This window comes from Macrobrachium nipponense, chromosome 4 (genome assembly GCF_015104395.2).
Source record: "Macrobrachium nipponense isolate FS-2020 chromosome 4, ASM1510439v2, whole genome shotgun sequence".
Lineage (NCBI taxonomy): Eukaryota > Metazoa > Arthropoda > Malacostraca > Decapoda > Palaemonidae > Macrobrachium > Macrobrachium nipponense.
This window is the reverse complement of record NC_061100.1, coordinates 106,586,955-106,604,454: the sequence shown is the minus strand read 5'-3', so window position 1 is coordinate 106,604,454 and position 17,500 is coordinate 106,586,955. Positions and strand designations below refer to the sequence as shown.

At 32.5% G+C, this 17,500-nt stretch overlaps 1 protein-coding gene across 2 annotated transcripts in view; it reads right to left on the bottom strand.

Moving 5' to 3' along the window:
- LOC135211056 (nephrin-like) overlaps positions 1-17,500 on the bottom strand; it is a 223,005-nt gene that overhangs the window by 28,940 nt on the left and 176,565 nt on the right. For both annotated transcript variants that reach the window (XM_064244113.1, XM_064244112.1), the window contains exons 2-3: positions 8,087-8,219; positions 2,792-3,000 (exon numbers count right to left, since the gene is read on the bottom strand). In XM_064244113.1, the coding sequence (XP_064100183.1) occupies positions 2,792-3,000; positions 8,087-8,219 (342 nt within the window). The remainder of the gene's footprint in view (positions 1-2,791; positions 3,001-8,086; positions 8,220-17,500) is intronic.

Genomic DNA, 17,500 nt, shown 5'->3' with positions numbered 1-17,500 from the left:
ATTAGAGGGGCAGTAGTTACAAGCTGTTCAGCTGTGTTTATATTGTCGTCCGGCTTCCACCCGCCCATCCTGAACTCATTGCCATCGAGCAGGTATGGGCGCATATGAAGCTTTATGTACGTTAATCGTTACGGCATTTCACCAGGGAGACCTAAAAGCCAAATTGGAGGAATCGAGGCTTGCTGTCACTAAATACTGGCTTACTGATAACGTCCGGGATTGCATAGATCCAATCGTTGTCAACGTCGCCAATGACGAGGACGATCTGTTTTTAGACAGTGATGGGGGGTGAGCTGAAATATCCTTATACGTGTGTATATATAGTCCTGTAATTAATAAGTTTTGATATATTTATCCGCCAGTTTTTTATTTTGTTTGTCTATACTATTTTCATGGTTACTGCAAAAATTTACTTCAAAATCTGTAAAATTTCTGTATATATTATACATACTTTATTGGATATATATAATAAAATATTGTATATAGTGATCTTACTTTTACATAAACTATGATCTGTTTTTTCCTTCCATATTTATATCTCCAATAATAATCTAAAGTTGCCATCCACACCATTCTCATGGAAATAGATAAGAACGGTACATGGTAAATAAAAACATACGAATGGCTTTATGAAAAGTCATCAGTAATAAATGGTAGTTCGTGTACATTTTAAAACGTAAAAAAAACATGTGGTAGTACACTATTCCATTCATAAGTATCAGACAGATAAGAAAGAGAGGCTAAGCCAACGACAGCTGTTCATATATTTACAACTAATACTGAGGAAATTGAACATTTTCTAAGTAAAGTGCCTTAATTATTAATTCAGGGTACTTAATTATATTGCCATATATTAGCGGAAGGTGTAAAACATGTTGTGCCAAATTTTCAGGAAGATACAGTTAATATTTAAAAAGATATTTAAGAAAACCTATGCATCGCAGGGCTTGAAATGGTCAGTAGTTACGACTGATATGATTGAAGTATAAATGTTGATGTCTTCTTCTTCAGTATAAATTTGATGTTCTCTTTTGAAGTATGAATTTTGATGTTCTCTTTTTAATTGTAATTTTTATTCCCTCTTTTGAAGTATAGGTTTGTATGTCCTTTTTTAATTGTAAGTTTTTATTCCTTCTTTTGAAGTATAAATTTTGATGTCCGTTTTATAATTGTAATTTTTATTCCTTCTTTTGAAGTATAAATTTTGATCTCTCTTCTGAAGTAAAACATATGTCTTCTTTTGAACTGTAAATTTTGATAATTTTTATGTCCTCTTTTGAAGTTTTAATTTCGATGTCATCTTTTGAAGTAAATATTGATGTCTCGTTTTGGAGTTTAAATATTCATGTCCTCTTTTGAAGTATAGATTTCTATGTCCAGTTTCCTTGTATAAATTTTGATGACTTCTTTTTAAGCACAAGGTCTGATGTCCTCTTATGAAATATAAATTTTGATGTCCACTTTTGAAGTATAGTTTGACATCAGCTTTTGTAGTATAAGTTTTAATGTCGTTTTTTGAAGCATACATTTTCATGTGCTCTTTTGAAGTGAGTTTTTGAGGCATAAATTTTGATGTTCTCTTTCGAACTATAAATTCTGATGTCCTCTCATCAAGTGTAAATTTAAAAGAAAAATCTCTTAGGAAGAATGTCCCCAAATTTTATTTTAGAAATTGCTATTTTTTTTTTTTTTTGCATAATGTTAACGAAGAAACTTTGAAGCCACATAGTTTATGCTAATTATATATGAAAATCGGTGCGATAAACCGCTTAAACTGAAATACCATTTACATATTACATTAAATTTATTCATAATTTACACGTAATTTTGTGTACCGAGTCGAATGCACACTGTTTATCCTAAGTAAATAAATAGGAATAATACTTAATCAAGACTTTAAATACGATTTAAATTCATGAATATATAACACACTCACTTTCCGCACTTTTTTACATTTGGCTAGATATATTCATTACTAATAATTAATATTCAAAGTGTGTCATACCATTTCGTAATGAGAACATGAAAAATCTAGCAAATGCACAAGTTAATATATTTTCATGCCAGAATATTTTTAGCTGCATTCGGAATTTAGTAAAATGGGCAAATTTGACATCAGGTGTTTTCTGGCACAAGAATCGCATGATCGTTAATTGGGGTATTTTGGTTTGAATGTGCCCATGTTTAATGGGTTATATATAGTTGTTAAGGCTTCTCTCTCTCTCTCTCTCTCTCTCTCCTCTCTCTCTCTCTCTATATATATATATATATATATATATATATATATATATATATATATATATATATACTATATATATATATATAGATATATATATATATATATATATATATACGTATATATATAATATATATATATATATATATATATATATACGTATATATATATATATATATAGTATATATATATATATCTGATATAGACATATTTATATTATATACATATAATTTACATAAAATATCCATATACACATATAATATATATATATATATATATATCATATTATATGTGTTTATGGATATTTATATGTAAACTTATATGTATATAATATAAATATGTCTATATGCATATATATATATATATATATATATATATATACGTCTATATATATATATATATATATATATATACGTATATATATATATATATATATATACGTATATATATATATATATGTATATATATATATATATATATATATATGTATATATATATATATATATATAAAAACCGAAAATTATAGAATATATAAAGAAATAAGGTATTACTCACCAATTATCTGTAACTGAACTCTAACGTTTTTGGTCGGAGAGGACCGGAAGTCGGTCCTACACCGGTACATGTCGTGGTCCGAGGATCTGACAGGGTTGATGACGAGACCCGAAGGATTGGCGGAGAGGTCGAAGTAGGCTCTCTTGCCGAGCGTGTTTTCGTCGGACCAGTGGTGGGCCTGGCGTACAGGGCCGTTGCGTCCGTCAATGCTGCGAAGGAAAGATTAGGACGAGGAATGAGTTATCGATTGCGAGACTTCAGTGAAGTTTGTCCTTATAATATGTATATATATATATATATATATATATATATATATATATATATATACACTTTAATGGAATTTTTTTTAATTGCCATAGTAGTAAATTCAAAATTATACATATTCGTATCTCATTAATATATTCATATTTTATTTTATTACGATAATTTTCATTAAAGTATATATATATATATATATATATATATATATATATATATATATATATATATATATATATATATTATATATATATATATATGTGTGTGTGTATTATATATATATAGATATATATATATATATATATATATATATATTATATATATATATATATATATATATATATAATACTACTACTTCAATGAAAATTATCGTAATTAATAGATATATATTAATGAAATATGATTATATTTAATTTTGATTTTACCATTATTGCAATTAAACTTTTTTCCTTTTCTCTCTTATACTAAAAATATTTACGTTATACTTCATTTTACCTTAACAAGTACTCCTTCGTTATCATATAGAATTTCATTTCAGGGCCTGTCTCGAACGCGCAATTTGTGACCTATATTTCGTACATATTTTTTCTTAGATATAGATCCTGTAGTTTTCTGTAAACAGAGACTTTTTAGGGGATATTTTGGGTCAAGAGCAAATTAGAGAAAAAGAAAATAGAGAAGTCTATGCACTCATAAACATCAGCTTTACCCTTGCAATCAATGCCCGTTTTGGGTTTTCTAGATCCGTCCACTCCTACCTAGATATTCAATATGAATTCGAGCCGGTAATGATGAACCTCTAATAGTTGTATCGCAATGCTTCTCCTCTTTCAAGGTCCTCGTGTTATTTCCAGGTTCGGCTTCATTCAGAGGATTATGATACATATTGGGAAGATTTATAAATCGCTAAATACGATATGCCGTTCCACTTTTTAGAAACTACTCATAGTGTAAATCTTGAAGCGGCGAATTGAATCCACAGTTATTTACTTTTAGATAGGTGGACCCATTCATTAATTCGTCTCTCTATTCCACTTTTGTCTAACTCAGTACCTTCTCTCTAAGGATAATTCTAGATTGTATGTTTAACAGTATAACCAGGATAATGTAATGAGATACCTATTAATATTTTCAGTACAATTGTACGGAGAATGTGACCTATTACATTCGAGATTATGGAATTGTAGTTTTTTCAGTTCAGATTTATTCAGGAGCTAATTCCATATAATGGAAATGCATGCGTATTACGAATTTTTTTAATTGTCGATAGACAAAACGCCCTTATCACTTTACAGTAACGATTTCTAAGAGCAGTCCTGTATATGAAGGACGAGAAATTTAACCTTTGCTCCACTGGTACACATTGCTTTATTGGAGCGAATTCTATGATCATTTCAACAATCCGCTCTGACATACCATACTGTAAGCATACATATACATATATATATATATATTATAATATATATATATATATATATATATATATATATATATATATGTGTGTGTGTGTGTGTGTGTGTGTGTGTGTGGGGTTGGGGGGTATGTATAGTCATCTAAATTTTGTGTGTGTATGTATGCATTTATGAAATAAAGAAAAGCGTATGTATGAATGCATGTGTATGTATGCACGTAAGTATATATGAAATAAATGAAAGAGTTTATTGGTCGTACGAAAATTGGAACCGCGAAATTTATTTAGTAAAGTGCTCCACAAAGTGGAAGAACCACATTGCACAGAAACGCAGCACGTAACAAACCAACACAAACTTTGTAAACAAAGAGTTTAAATCCATTATATACCTTAATTCATCCCGCGTTGCCTTCCATCTCCTCAAAACTGTATACTACAGACATCCCTCACGTGACGATCGTGACCGAGAAAGAGGGAGACACATATTCGTGTCCTCATGAAATTTTCAATTTCTAACTACATTCGCCCTCATCAAAGGGTACCGCCGGCAGCCCCCTCGGGACGGAACTTTGGGTCGTATCTCTCGCACGTGACTTCGGATCTCCTCTTTAAAGGACCCGGGGCTCTGGAGGATCCGTCTATTTCGGGCGTATGACCTTATTTTTGGAGGTGAGGGTTAGGGTGACCCTTATTTTTAAAGGTGAGTGTTAGATTGACCCTTATTTTTGGAGGTGAGTGTTAGGTTGACCCTTATTTTTGGAGGTGAGTGTTAGGTTGACCTTATTTTTGGAGGTGAGTGCTAGGTTCGATCGTTGCCTTATGCCAGTTCTGGATGTTGTTTCTTTAACGTAAGACAGGGTTATTTTAGAATATAATTTTTGCATATAATTATGCTAATATGTTTTTTTCGATCATTTTGGGACACAAATAAATATAGAATATGATATGATATGGTACAAATATACATTATATATATATATATATATATATATATATATATATATATAGATATATATATACACACACACACACATACATATATATATATATATATATATATATATATATATATATATATATATATATATATATATATATATATCACACATACATCAGTGTGATGGTGGACCATTGGAAACGTTGTAATTCGTTGTAATTCTTTATTTCCTACTTTTCGTAATAACTTTATTACATCCCCAGGGAATCTGTTAGACAATAGATAAAATTACTTTAAAAATTACTCTCCAATCCCGGACATTCTGATATAAGAAACCTTTCACAAAATTGTAAAACGTATATCGAAAGAAGCGATTTCCGTATCATAGGCCAAACAAGCAATGCATATGAACTGCCTATCTTAGAATCATTATTTATTAAACAACTGGTTCCCCAGTTAAATACCCAGATCTCCCCCACACAACTGTACCTGAGTTAACTTTTATTTATGTATTGTTATTCTGTCTTCTGCCTACTCTGCATATGATTGGTTAGCGGTCTTTGGTCTTGTTTTTTAATTCCGTGTTGTAATTGTTGAATTTTAGAGATATTTGCAAAGTAATTTTAAAGTAATTTTATTTGTCTAACAGATTCCCTGAGTTTGTAATAAAATTATTACGAAGCGTTGGAAATAAAGAATTATAATGAATTACAACGTTTCTAATGGTCCACCTTCGCACTGATGTGTCCTGCTGGCCGTCGCCTTCCTCTCTCTCTCTCTCTCTCTCTCTCTCTCTCTCTCTATATATATATATATATATATATATATATATATATATATATATATATATTATATACATGTGCGTGTGTGGCTGTGTGTGTGCGTGTGTGTAATTTGAATTCACCCTCTGTTTACTGGGCCACCATCCATTCTACTGTAAGAGTAATAATGTAACGATGACGTTATTGTCGGTCGAAGACGGGCCAGGTGATTGATATCTTAACGCGTTAATGTAACAAAAACTTCAATGGTGTACCATTGAAGGGACGGTAGTGAAAAAGTGAATTGATGTAAAATCGATTTAGCCTGTGAGAAAGGAGCTCTCTGTTTTCTGCAGCCGTTGAAATGGTATTCAGTTCTTTTTCTGGAAGATGTTTTGCTCATGCACACACACACACATATCTATACATGTATGTATGTATGTATGTATGTATGTATGTATGTATATGTACATAAATAAATTATTCTGTTAAAACAGAATATGTTTCAAGTATAAAAGGCCAATTAAAACTCTGGTTTAAAGCTGAGACAACATTGGTTCTGTTAATTGTCTTAATCTGCTTCATCGTTGCCTTAAGGAAGATACTGTCTATATGGTCAGAGTCCCAGGCTCCATTGGAAAGGTTGATCCTATTATCTTGTTTTTTTTATCAATGAAGATTCTACCATCTGACATTTGTATCAACAGCTGCTCTTGTATAAAATTGTTGTGTTAATCTTTCCGAGAAAGATTTTCCTGTGAACCTATAGTATGTCCTATCACTATCGCAACTCCTGTGTCTTTAAAAACTGGTTTTTGCTGAACGTTAATTAAAGATTTCCCCAATGTATTCTGATAAGTGACGATGAAAGGGTTGGAGGGGCTTAAGGTTTGAGTGAGCTCTCATAAATTTCCATGTGAGGGATTATGATTTTGTTTGTGTATTTTTACTTTTCTTTGTTTTTTGTGGGTTTGTAAATATGTTTATGAGGATTTAAGCGTGATAGTAAATGAGCCTTTGAATTACCCCTATAGAGAAATGGTTTTCTTGGCATTCTTTCATCTCAAGAAGTTTTCTGTATTGAATGTCAATAGATTCTCGTGATTAATGATTAATCATTACTTTTTACTTCTTTCCTATCCAGTGATAATAATTCTTAGACGAAATACTATGTAGCCTCGTCTGTGTATAAAAATGTTAATAGACTGCTATATATGTGTTAGTCTCTTCGTACCTGGATACATGTATCACACTTACAAATACCAAGTTATTTCGTTTTCGATATAGAATAACAAAGAATCACTGAAATAACTCTTTAATCGCCTCATTACGTGTCTTTCCATATACCAGGTGATATCGTTCTAGATATAGAGTAACAAAGAATTATTGAAGTTACTTTTTTATCTCCTCATTACACCTCTATATCCAAATACCTGGTGATATCGCTCTAGATATAGATTAACAAAGTATGACTGAAATTAATTTTTTCGCCTCATTACTTGTGTATCCAAATTCCAGGTGATATCGTTCTAGATGGAGAGTAACAAACAATTTCTGAAATTACTTTTTTATCGTCTCATTATACCTTTATATCCAAATACCTGGTGATATCTTTCTAGATGTAGTGTAACAAAAAATTACTGAAATCTCTTTTTAATCGCTTCATTACCTGTATATCCAAATACCAGGTGATATCGTTCTAGATGTAGAGTAACAAAGAATTACTGAAATTAATTTTTTATCTCCTCATTTTACCTCTATATCCAAATACCCGGGGATATCGTTCTAGATATAGATTAATAAAGAATTACAGAAATTACTTTTTTATCGCCTCATTACCTGTACATCCAAATACCTTGTGATTTCGTTCTAGATGCAGAGTAACAAATGACTTTTTCGCCTCATTCTACCTGTACACAGGGCCTTACCTGTATATAGGGGTCCCAATCGATCCTCTGTAGAAAAGTACTAGAATAGTATCATCGTCTGGTTCAGGAGGCCGCACATCACAGGGAAGGAGGACTTTGTCACCCTCTACCGCCTGGACGCTCGTTAGGGGACCTGAGTGAGAGAAACGAACACACAATTAAGTCAGATTTTCATTAAAAAAGATTGTCTGGTAAATCTAGTAGTATTCGCTAATATTAATTCGTTAAAAGCAAATGTTTTTAGTTCGTTTTCTTTATATCTCAAAGGTGAAAAAAAAGCATTATATTCCATGAAAAAAAATAAAAGGAAACGGGGATATTTTACCCCCAGTGCTATGAGCTACCAAATCCCTTTTTGCCCTAAAACATTACCCACTTTCGAGTGAATAACCAACAGCATTATGGCCTGCAATGCTCTGTGTGTGTGTGTGTGTGTGTGTGTGTGTGTGTGATTTCATGACTTGTAAATGTTCACCCTGACGTAATGTACCAAAACCTAAACTTCTAAAAATGAAATCTTAGGCATTCACTTCTATATTTATTGACCTAACACAAAGATAGTGAAATATCATAAACCTCGTGACCGTTAAAGATCTGAAGAAAAACAACAAATTTAAAACATTTATCAAAACGATCCTTTTGGGGTATCAAACGTTGGTGTATTAACCTCATGGACGCTGTTGTTTTTTCTTTAAAAAGAAAAAAAAATTGGATTCCTACATAAGAATTGAAGTGCAGGGATAAAATTAGAATAGTGTGCCGAATAAACATGCAAAGTCCACACACACACACACACACACACACACACACACACACACACACACACACACATACACGAATGGTTGAACAATAAGCACAAATCACTACCTATAAAAAAAAGAAGACAATGACGCAATCTTTATTATCACTCTTTGGTACTGAATGATCATAACAACTGGTATAAACTGAGTTGTGGCTTGTTCTTTGTAATTTTACTTCTGTTCTAAGTGGATATCTTGCAGTGTGGAGAGAGAGAGAAAGAGAGAGAGGAGGGAGGGAAAGTCATTTATCTGTTTGTCGATGGCTTTATCCGTTAGTCAGTCATTTATCAAATATTTCACCTTTCAGTCCTTAGAATCGTTGTTTGGGCCTCTCTCTCTCTCTCTCTCTCTCTCTCTCTCTCTCTCTCTCTCTCAGCTTAAGTTGTAGTCTTCTAGGACAACAATTGAATGACTAGCGTTCGATCCCGAATTGATAGTGTCCAAAAATAAGCTACATTTTAGTTGGTCTTCACATGAATTATGTCCCTCTTATTAGTCGACTTTTCAGGTATCAGACTGAATTGAGAGAGAGAGAGAGAGAGAGAGAGAGAGAGAGAGAGAGAGAGAGAGAGAGAGAGAGAGGAGGAGGATTTTGAGCAAGTAACGTTACTGGTCAATATTCCGTGAAAATGTAGACCAGAATATTATAGGATTAAAAAACGGAGCACTTCAGTAAACGAATCGTTTCACTGCTCGGGTGAAACCGCATATCTCATATTCAATAGAGCTCTCTCTCTCTCTCTCTCTCTCTCTCTCTCTCTCTCTCTCTCTCTCTCTCCTGACCTATTTCTTGTTCTTCTTTATGGTATCACAGAACCGTGAAGCCTTTTAGCTTTGAATCCTAAACTCTTTCCATTGTAATTTATTGACGTCAGAAAATAATTACGGCAATTGTAAACCTTTTCCAAGTGTGCTTCTGTTCCATCCAGTTATAAATAATTCCGTCAAGAAAACAGCATCAAGATTGGGCGACATGTTTTCAACATAACATTAAGTGCCACATGGTTGTTGCAATTTCCATGCTTTTGAGTTGTCGACAGAAACTGACAAGGAAGCAAGATAATTGATGTGCATTGTTCGACTTAGCCTTGAGAGGAGGTAATGGCAATGTCGACTTAAATATTATAGTAATTACCATAGTAGTAGTAGTAGTAGCAGTATTAGCCAGTTAAATGCAAGTAATTTTGCCTGAGAGGTAGTATTAAAAAAACACACGCACACAGTATGAAGAGAATTTTCCATCATGCCAATATCGGTGGTACGGCGTGAAAAACTGCATAATTAAGACTTAAGGCTCAAAAAAAGCATGAGGTCATCTTAGGTCATGCAATGCCCCAGTGAATTCCCATAGAATCATCTTAGTATAGTAAATGCATTTTGATATTGAAAAATGAAATTTGGTTAGGTGTAAAATGGTGTGAGAGAACATGATCATCTGTAGGAAAATATATTCACACGAACAAGAATTGTGGACTGCAAAACATCAGTATCATCTATTCATTTAACTTTTCACTCCTGTATGACTGCATTATATTTGAGTAGCGTCCGTTTTTTAAGCAAAATGTTCGTTAAACGGAAGATCACTGTTAGTTGTATCGTCAAATGTAACTATTTTTCATTTAATGGAGCAATATGTATATGTTTTAATATTTTGTATAGCTGGATTATCACGAGCAGAATTTCCCTTGCCTCCTACCTCCCCCCTGTTTTTTACTAGAATTTAAATAGGGCAGACGTCTCTCTCTTCTAATGGAGGGCTATTAAAACATGTAGTCCTTACAAAACAGAAAATCTACGGGGAACGTTTATGTAAATTGCAGTCTTAAATATGTAAAATGAGCTACTTTGTTCACGTTTGAAGTCAAGAAAAAAATCACGTAAAAAAAGTTCTTTGTGTAAGACAGATGCCTTACATTCATTTTTATCCTATGATCAATTGCATGTACAATTAGGTTATTGATGGACACCTCCCACCTTATAGAGGGGTCTGGTAATTACCGTCCATTAGGGATATCCCACAACTCCCTTTCATTTCTCCCATGTCATTTCATTTCTCCTGTACAACAGTGAACACTGGTTTGCAATCAAATAGCCCATTTCCTTTACAAGGAGACGTAAATCAACCTTAATTATGATGAAAGTAGGGTGAGAGAGACCCTCTGTAGGTGGTTCAGAGTGTGATATTTCTTTCTAAAATCTGTCAACAGTTCCAAGTATAGACAAATCTTTTTAGAAAATTAGTAGTTTTATTAAGTCTGCTTCTATGTACATTAAGCCTCCACAGGACACTTCTGAGTGTAAAGACCACAAGACTGAAATTATTGCAAAGGATTGGAAGAAATTTTTATTGATATAGATACATTCAAATTGCAGAGATCTTTTCCTTTCATGGATCTGTATATGAATCCTTAATCCAGGAGATAATAGATAACTGTTGGTAGTAATTATATTACCCCCAAGGTGAACGTTTATTTGAACATATTGTAATCATATGAGTTGTTGAATATAGATCAAATGCTTTTGTTATAATTTTTCTGTGAAATGTCTCTAGCAGTTAGATATGTGAATAAATGGACTTTAACTTATAAAGCAATTCAGTGCAGGGTGAGATTATACAATAAGAATTGTTTTAGGCATAATATAAAGACTTTATAGTGTCTGCTACCAACATGGCACACACAAAAAAATAAACACTAAATCTCAGTCTTACTGCAAGTTAACAAACAAAATTAGAGACGGAAGTCCAGTGGCAAAAGAACCTGAACAATTAAATGTCACAATAAAAAAAAAAAAAAAAAAAAAATGAAAGAGCATCAGCAATTTCGTTGTCGAACAATTAAATATCACATTGAAAAAATTACATCAGCAATTTTGTCGTCAAACAATTAAATATCACAATAAAAATGAAATATGATGGGACATAAAATATCGTTTTCCCATCAAAATAACATCAGCAATTTTGTCACAAACAATTAAATGCCTAAATAAAAAAAATGAAATATGATGGGACATAAAATATCGCTTTCCCATCAAAAGAGCATCAGCAATTTCGTCGTCTCGCGTTCCGTAAAGATCATTGTAACGCAAGCGTCGTCCCAAGCAAGGAAGCAAGGAAGCAAAGAAAGCAAGGTCATCATATATCCGCTTTCCTGTGAGAAATGATATTGTGGCTGTTGTTATCACCCTCAGAGGGAAATGGCTGACGAGCGCAGTCAGTCTTTTATGGCTATTTAGCATAAATCTGGGATGCAAACGACCCCGGTGGCCGAGCGATGTAAATGGCTTAAGGCTCATGCAATATGCAGGGAAGAAAGCGGTTCTTCTCTCTCTCTCTCTCTCTCTCTCTCTCTGTCTCTCTGTCTCTCTCCTCCTCCTCCTCCTCCTCAAGCCTTTTCCCGTTTGTGTCTCTCAGCATAAATTTCTCTCTCTCTCTCTCTCTCTCTCTCTCTCTCTCTCTCTCTCTCTCTCTCTCTCTCTCCAATATGGACGACGAATATCTGTATAATTATAATTAGTCAATCAAAGAGAGTGATGTGGTTACCTGAACTCTCTCTCTCTCTCTCTCTCGCTCTATCTCATCTCTCCATCGTCCTCTCGTCTCGCTCTCTCTCTCTCTCAGTATGTGCCACTGGTCTGTATACTTATGATTGTATAGTTACAGAAACTCTCTCTCTCTCTCTCTCTCTCTCTCTCTCTCTCTCTCTCATATACATACCTTAAAATCAGTATGTAAAAAATATTATAATACGCATACACACCTTTGTAATATACATACTGAGGATTTTAATATACATACAGCGCGTTAAAATATACATGCATAAACAGACCCCACGCACACGCACTTGCATAGTCACAAACATATACACAAACATAAACAAACAATTCAGATTAAACAAAAATTTTAATGAGAAATTTTTCGTTCTTCACAAAAACATATTCGCAAGCTCAAATGACTAATGAAATTAAAATTCACAACACATTAGAGATGGTCCACATTTATTGTTACACTTTCTTAATCAACGAAATACTGTCAAGACAGTAGTAGGGAATACATTTTGTAATATGGAGTGAAACAGTAGTAGACGCCCTTGCAGCTCACGTGAGGAACCTCTGTAATTTAAGCAGGCATGACGTGACGTCACGGTTATGGGTCGCAGTTTACCGTTGCTAATTTTTCTAATGAATAATTCTCCAGATTTTACCTTTTGTTCTTTATGTTAACAATCATTCATTTTCATTCAACAGGCGATGGAATATCAGCCCATGAGAAGGCATTCACCATCGAAATTCCGGAGACGAAGAGATATTGCTCCATCACTCCATCAGTCAAGAGAATTTGGTAAGTACTGTCTCACTCAAAGTTTTTAAAGTTTCTATGGAACAGTTAGAATAAAATAATTGTGCCAGAATATAAAATAGTAACACTGGTGTTGATGGATATGAGAGTAAAATCTTTTATATACTTTGAAAAATGAAGAATATATATATATATATATATATATATATATGAATATATATAAACATACATCTATTATACATATATGTGTGTGTGATTTACATGTATATATATAATATATATATATATATATATATATATATATATATACATAAACACACGTACACACGCACACAAAACACACACCACACACACACACACACACATATATATATATATATTATATATATATATGTGTGTGTGTGTGTGTGTGTGTGTGTGTATGTGTGTTTATGTGTATATATACATACATGTAAATACACACACACCACACACATATATATATATTTTATTTATTTATTATTTTTGCCTTTTAAAGTCTATATAATATTTTACTCTCATATCCATCAACAACAGTGTTACTATTTTATATTCTGGCACAATTATTTTATTCGAACTGTTCCATGGAAACTTTAAAAACTTTGAGTGATGCAGTACTTACCAAATTCTCTTGACTGATGGAGTGATGGAGCAATATCTCTTCGTCTCCGGAATTTCGATGGTGAATGCCTTCTCATGGGCTGATATTCCATCGCCTGTTGAATGAAAATATATGGGTTTTCCTAACTGCAGTTGTAATTTGGGGAGATCGGAGTGAGGAGGGGAGGGGGAGGGGAGAGCTGATTAAGTCTTCAGGAAGCCGTTGTCATTTGATTCACAGGTTTGGTTTGTTCGTCCGTTTTTCCTCTTGTTTTAAGATACATACACACACACACACACACCACACACACACACACACACACACACACATATATATATATATATATATATATATATATATATATATATATATATATATATATATATGTGTGTGTGTGTGTGTGTGTGTGTGTGTGTATCTTAAACCAGAAAAAAACGGACGAACAAACCAAACCTGTGAATCAAATGACAACGGCTTCCTGAAGACTTAATCAGCTCTCCCCTCCCCCTCCCCCTCCTCACTCCGCTCTCCCCAAATTACAACTGCGGTTAGGAAAACCCATATATAGACCTGGGAGATAACAAGGTTCTCCAACTTTTGATTACCTTCCATTCTTTTGGGGCGAATTCCCTCCCCGCTCGGCGGATCGGAGATTCCCCGGGAGGAAAAATTTTTCTTAATTATACCAGCATCTTCTTCTTTCTCTGGGACGCTCCGTCCCAAGCAAGTTTCCCTGGAAGGGCTCTGCTGGATTTCGGAGCTGGAAATCTGGAGGTAATCGTTATTGAAAGATGCTTCATTTTAAAGGGAAGGAGGAAGGTTCCGGACGGAATTCATCGATAATTCTGCAGGAATATTAGAATACGTGTTTGACTTGGGCCATGACAAAATAGCATTACGGCTTTCTTCGTAGGTTTGGTAACCACAATATCGTCCCTAGTTTGAAGAATTAGCGTAAGCCAATTTTCCTTCATTCTCAGGAAATAGACATCAAAGATTCTGATATTATTCAGATTTCTTAATCGGCTCGTCGTCTGTTGAACATTTGTTTGAAAATCTACAGACTTAGCTGAAATTTTTGCTATGTTGTTGAATATGAAAAACTGTAAAACTTTGACTGGAAAACTCAAAAACTTGAAAAAAAAAATTAGGATACGCCAATTCGTCAAAACAGGGACAGTGTGTACTCACACGGGAGATATAATTATTTCGGACCCTTAACCTACAAAAAAATAGATAAATAGATGAATAAAAAAAATATGCCAGTTCGTCAAAATAGGGACAGTATGTACTCACACGGGTGATAAAATTATTTCAGACCCCCAACCCGCCCCCCCTCCCACAGGAAAAAAAAGTTCAAACTCAGGCATTAACAGATGAAGTACTTTTATCATAAAACACAATATCACGAAATATTTCCTTTGAATGACAATAGTTTTGACATTTATTCTCGTTTTTTCTGAATGATACATCCAATGTATTTCGATAAAGTAAAACACCCTTTAAAAATATACAATGTATTTAATTCATGTGCTTGTATTACTATTACTTATATATATATATATATATATATATATATATATATATATATATATATATCTATATATATATATATATATATATATATATATATATATATATATATATATATATATATATATATATATATATATATATATATATATATATTATTTTTTTTTTTTTTTTTTTTTTTTTTCTTTTCTTTTCTTTTTCATATCTCAAAGAAAAGACCTTATAGTCAAACCTTGTGGAGCGGTTCACTTCAATATTCAAGCGCGAAATATTACAATTATTCCCAGGAAACAATGATTCTGTGCTGCCGTTATCTGCTTCCTTTGATGGTAATTTTTATTATTTGCATAATAATATTTTTCTTCCTCTGTCAAGTAATCAGCTAAGGTAATCAACAGAATATAATTTGTATTTGTATTATTATACCTCTAGCAAGTAAACAGCGTAGAGTAATCAGTAGAGATTTTTTCAGTTTACCTTCAGCTGGAAGTAAAGTATTTTTAATTATTTTTATTGTCTTACATATCTGTTCAATTTAATGACTCAACCTTAGAATCTCATCACACTACTTGATAATTGCGCACATCGAACTGAACGAATATAAGAATTCTGAGTCGACAGAAATGAAAAGCTATGATCTTTTTCCTAATTATATTAGTGACTGAGTTTATGTCCCTAAATGTATGAACTTGTACTCAAAAGAGAACTCAGAATGAAATCTGTTTCAATATTATTTATTTTCGTCACAGTTAGTGTGGAATTTATATGGAATTATTCCTACATCGTACACATTGTCAGTTATGAATGCATTGATCCATGAGGCATATCTAAAAAAAATAAATAAAAAACCTTTGATACAAAACGGAATTTGTATCAAACTTTTCCTACATCGTATACATTGTCGATTATAAATGTATTGATCTATGAGCCATATCTTAAAAATATATATATAAAAAAAGAAAAACTTTGTTCTTTTATTTTCGTCACAAATTATATGGAATTTATTTCAAAATATTCCTACAGAGTATACATTGTCAACTGTGTATATCGATCCACAAGCCAAAAATATAAAAATAAATGAAAATGTTGGCAGAGTTGAAGCCGAAGTAGGAAATTCAATTAATATTCAGTAGTGCTTCGAATAAGGAGGCGAACGGTTGCAAATTACACACTTGACTCCAATGAGAACTGAGAACAATACGAAAACACAGAGTTAAAAGAAGATGAGACACTTCTCCCTCTTGATATGAAGAGGGAAATTCAGAGGGAACAATTGAGTTGTCATTTTTTTAAACTTGTGAGGGATGTTAGAAGACAATGCTATTGACTTGATAGTGAGAAAACACATCCGCACATACACACACACACACACACACACAGTACATTTATTTTATGCCAGTTAAGTGGAGAACATGAACGCAGCTGTATGAGGAGTGTAAAATTGGTAAGTCTAGGTGTGGATTTTTTTTTTTTTATCCAGCGGGCTGCATGCCTGTCCGTATTGTCCCAATAGCATATATACTGTGATTTGTACCACTATGTGATATAAATTCATATTATATATATAATATATTATATATATATAATGTGTGTATATATATATATATATAATAATATATATATATTTCATATGCATATATATATGTATATATATATATATATATATATATATAATATATATATATATATATACATATGTATGTATTTATATGTATATATATATATGTGTATATATATATATATATATATATATATATATGTATGTATATATATATATATATATATATATATATATATATATAGTATATATATATATATAAACTTCTTGGAAGCATATACCATGTAGTATACATAAATGCAAATGTAACACAAAATAAGGATGAGTGAGGAGAGAGCTTGAATAGTGAACATAATAAGCATACCAAAAAGGAGCTCATTATTTCAAGACAAAGGGAAAATCGCTTTGTAGATTTTCGTGGACAACAGTAGTTCTTTAAGAACTATCTTTTTTCTAATGTCTATTATCGAAGCTGAATCTTCCCGCCTTCATTCACTTTAATTCATTTTTGTTATTTGTTTTAGATCGTATGGTTATTCATGTTCATTATGTACTTTATATCTCATGTAATACTACTACGTAAATGATTTTCGCTTACTCGGGGAGT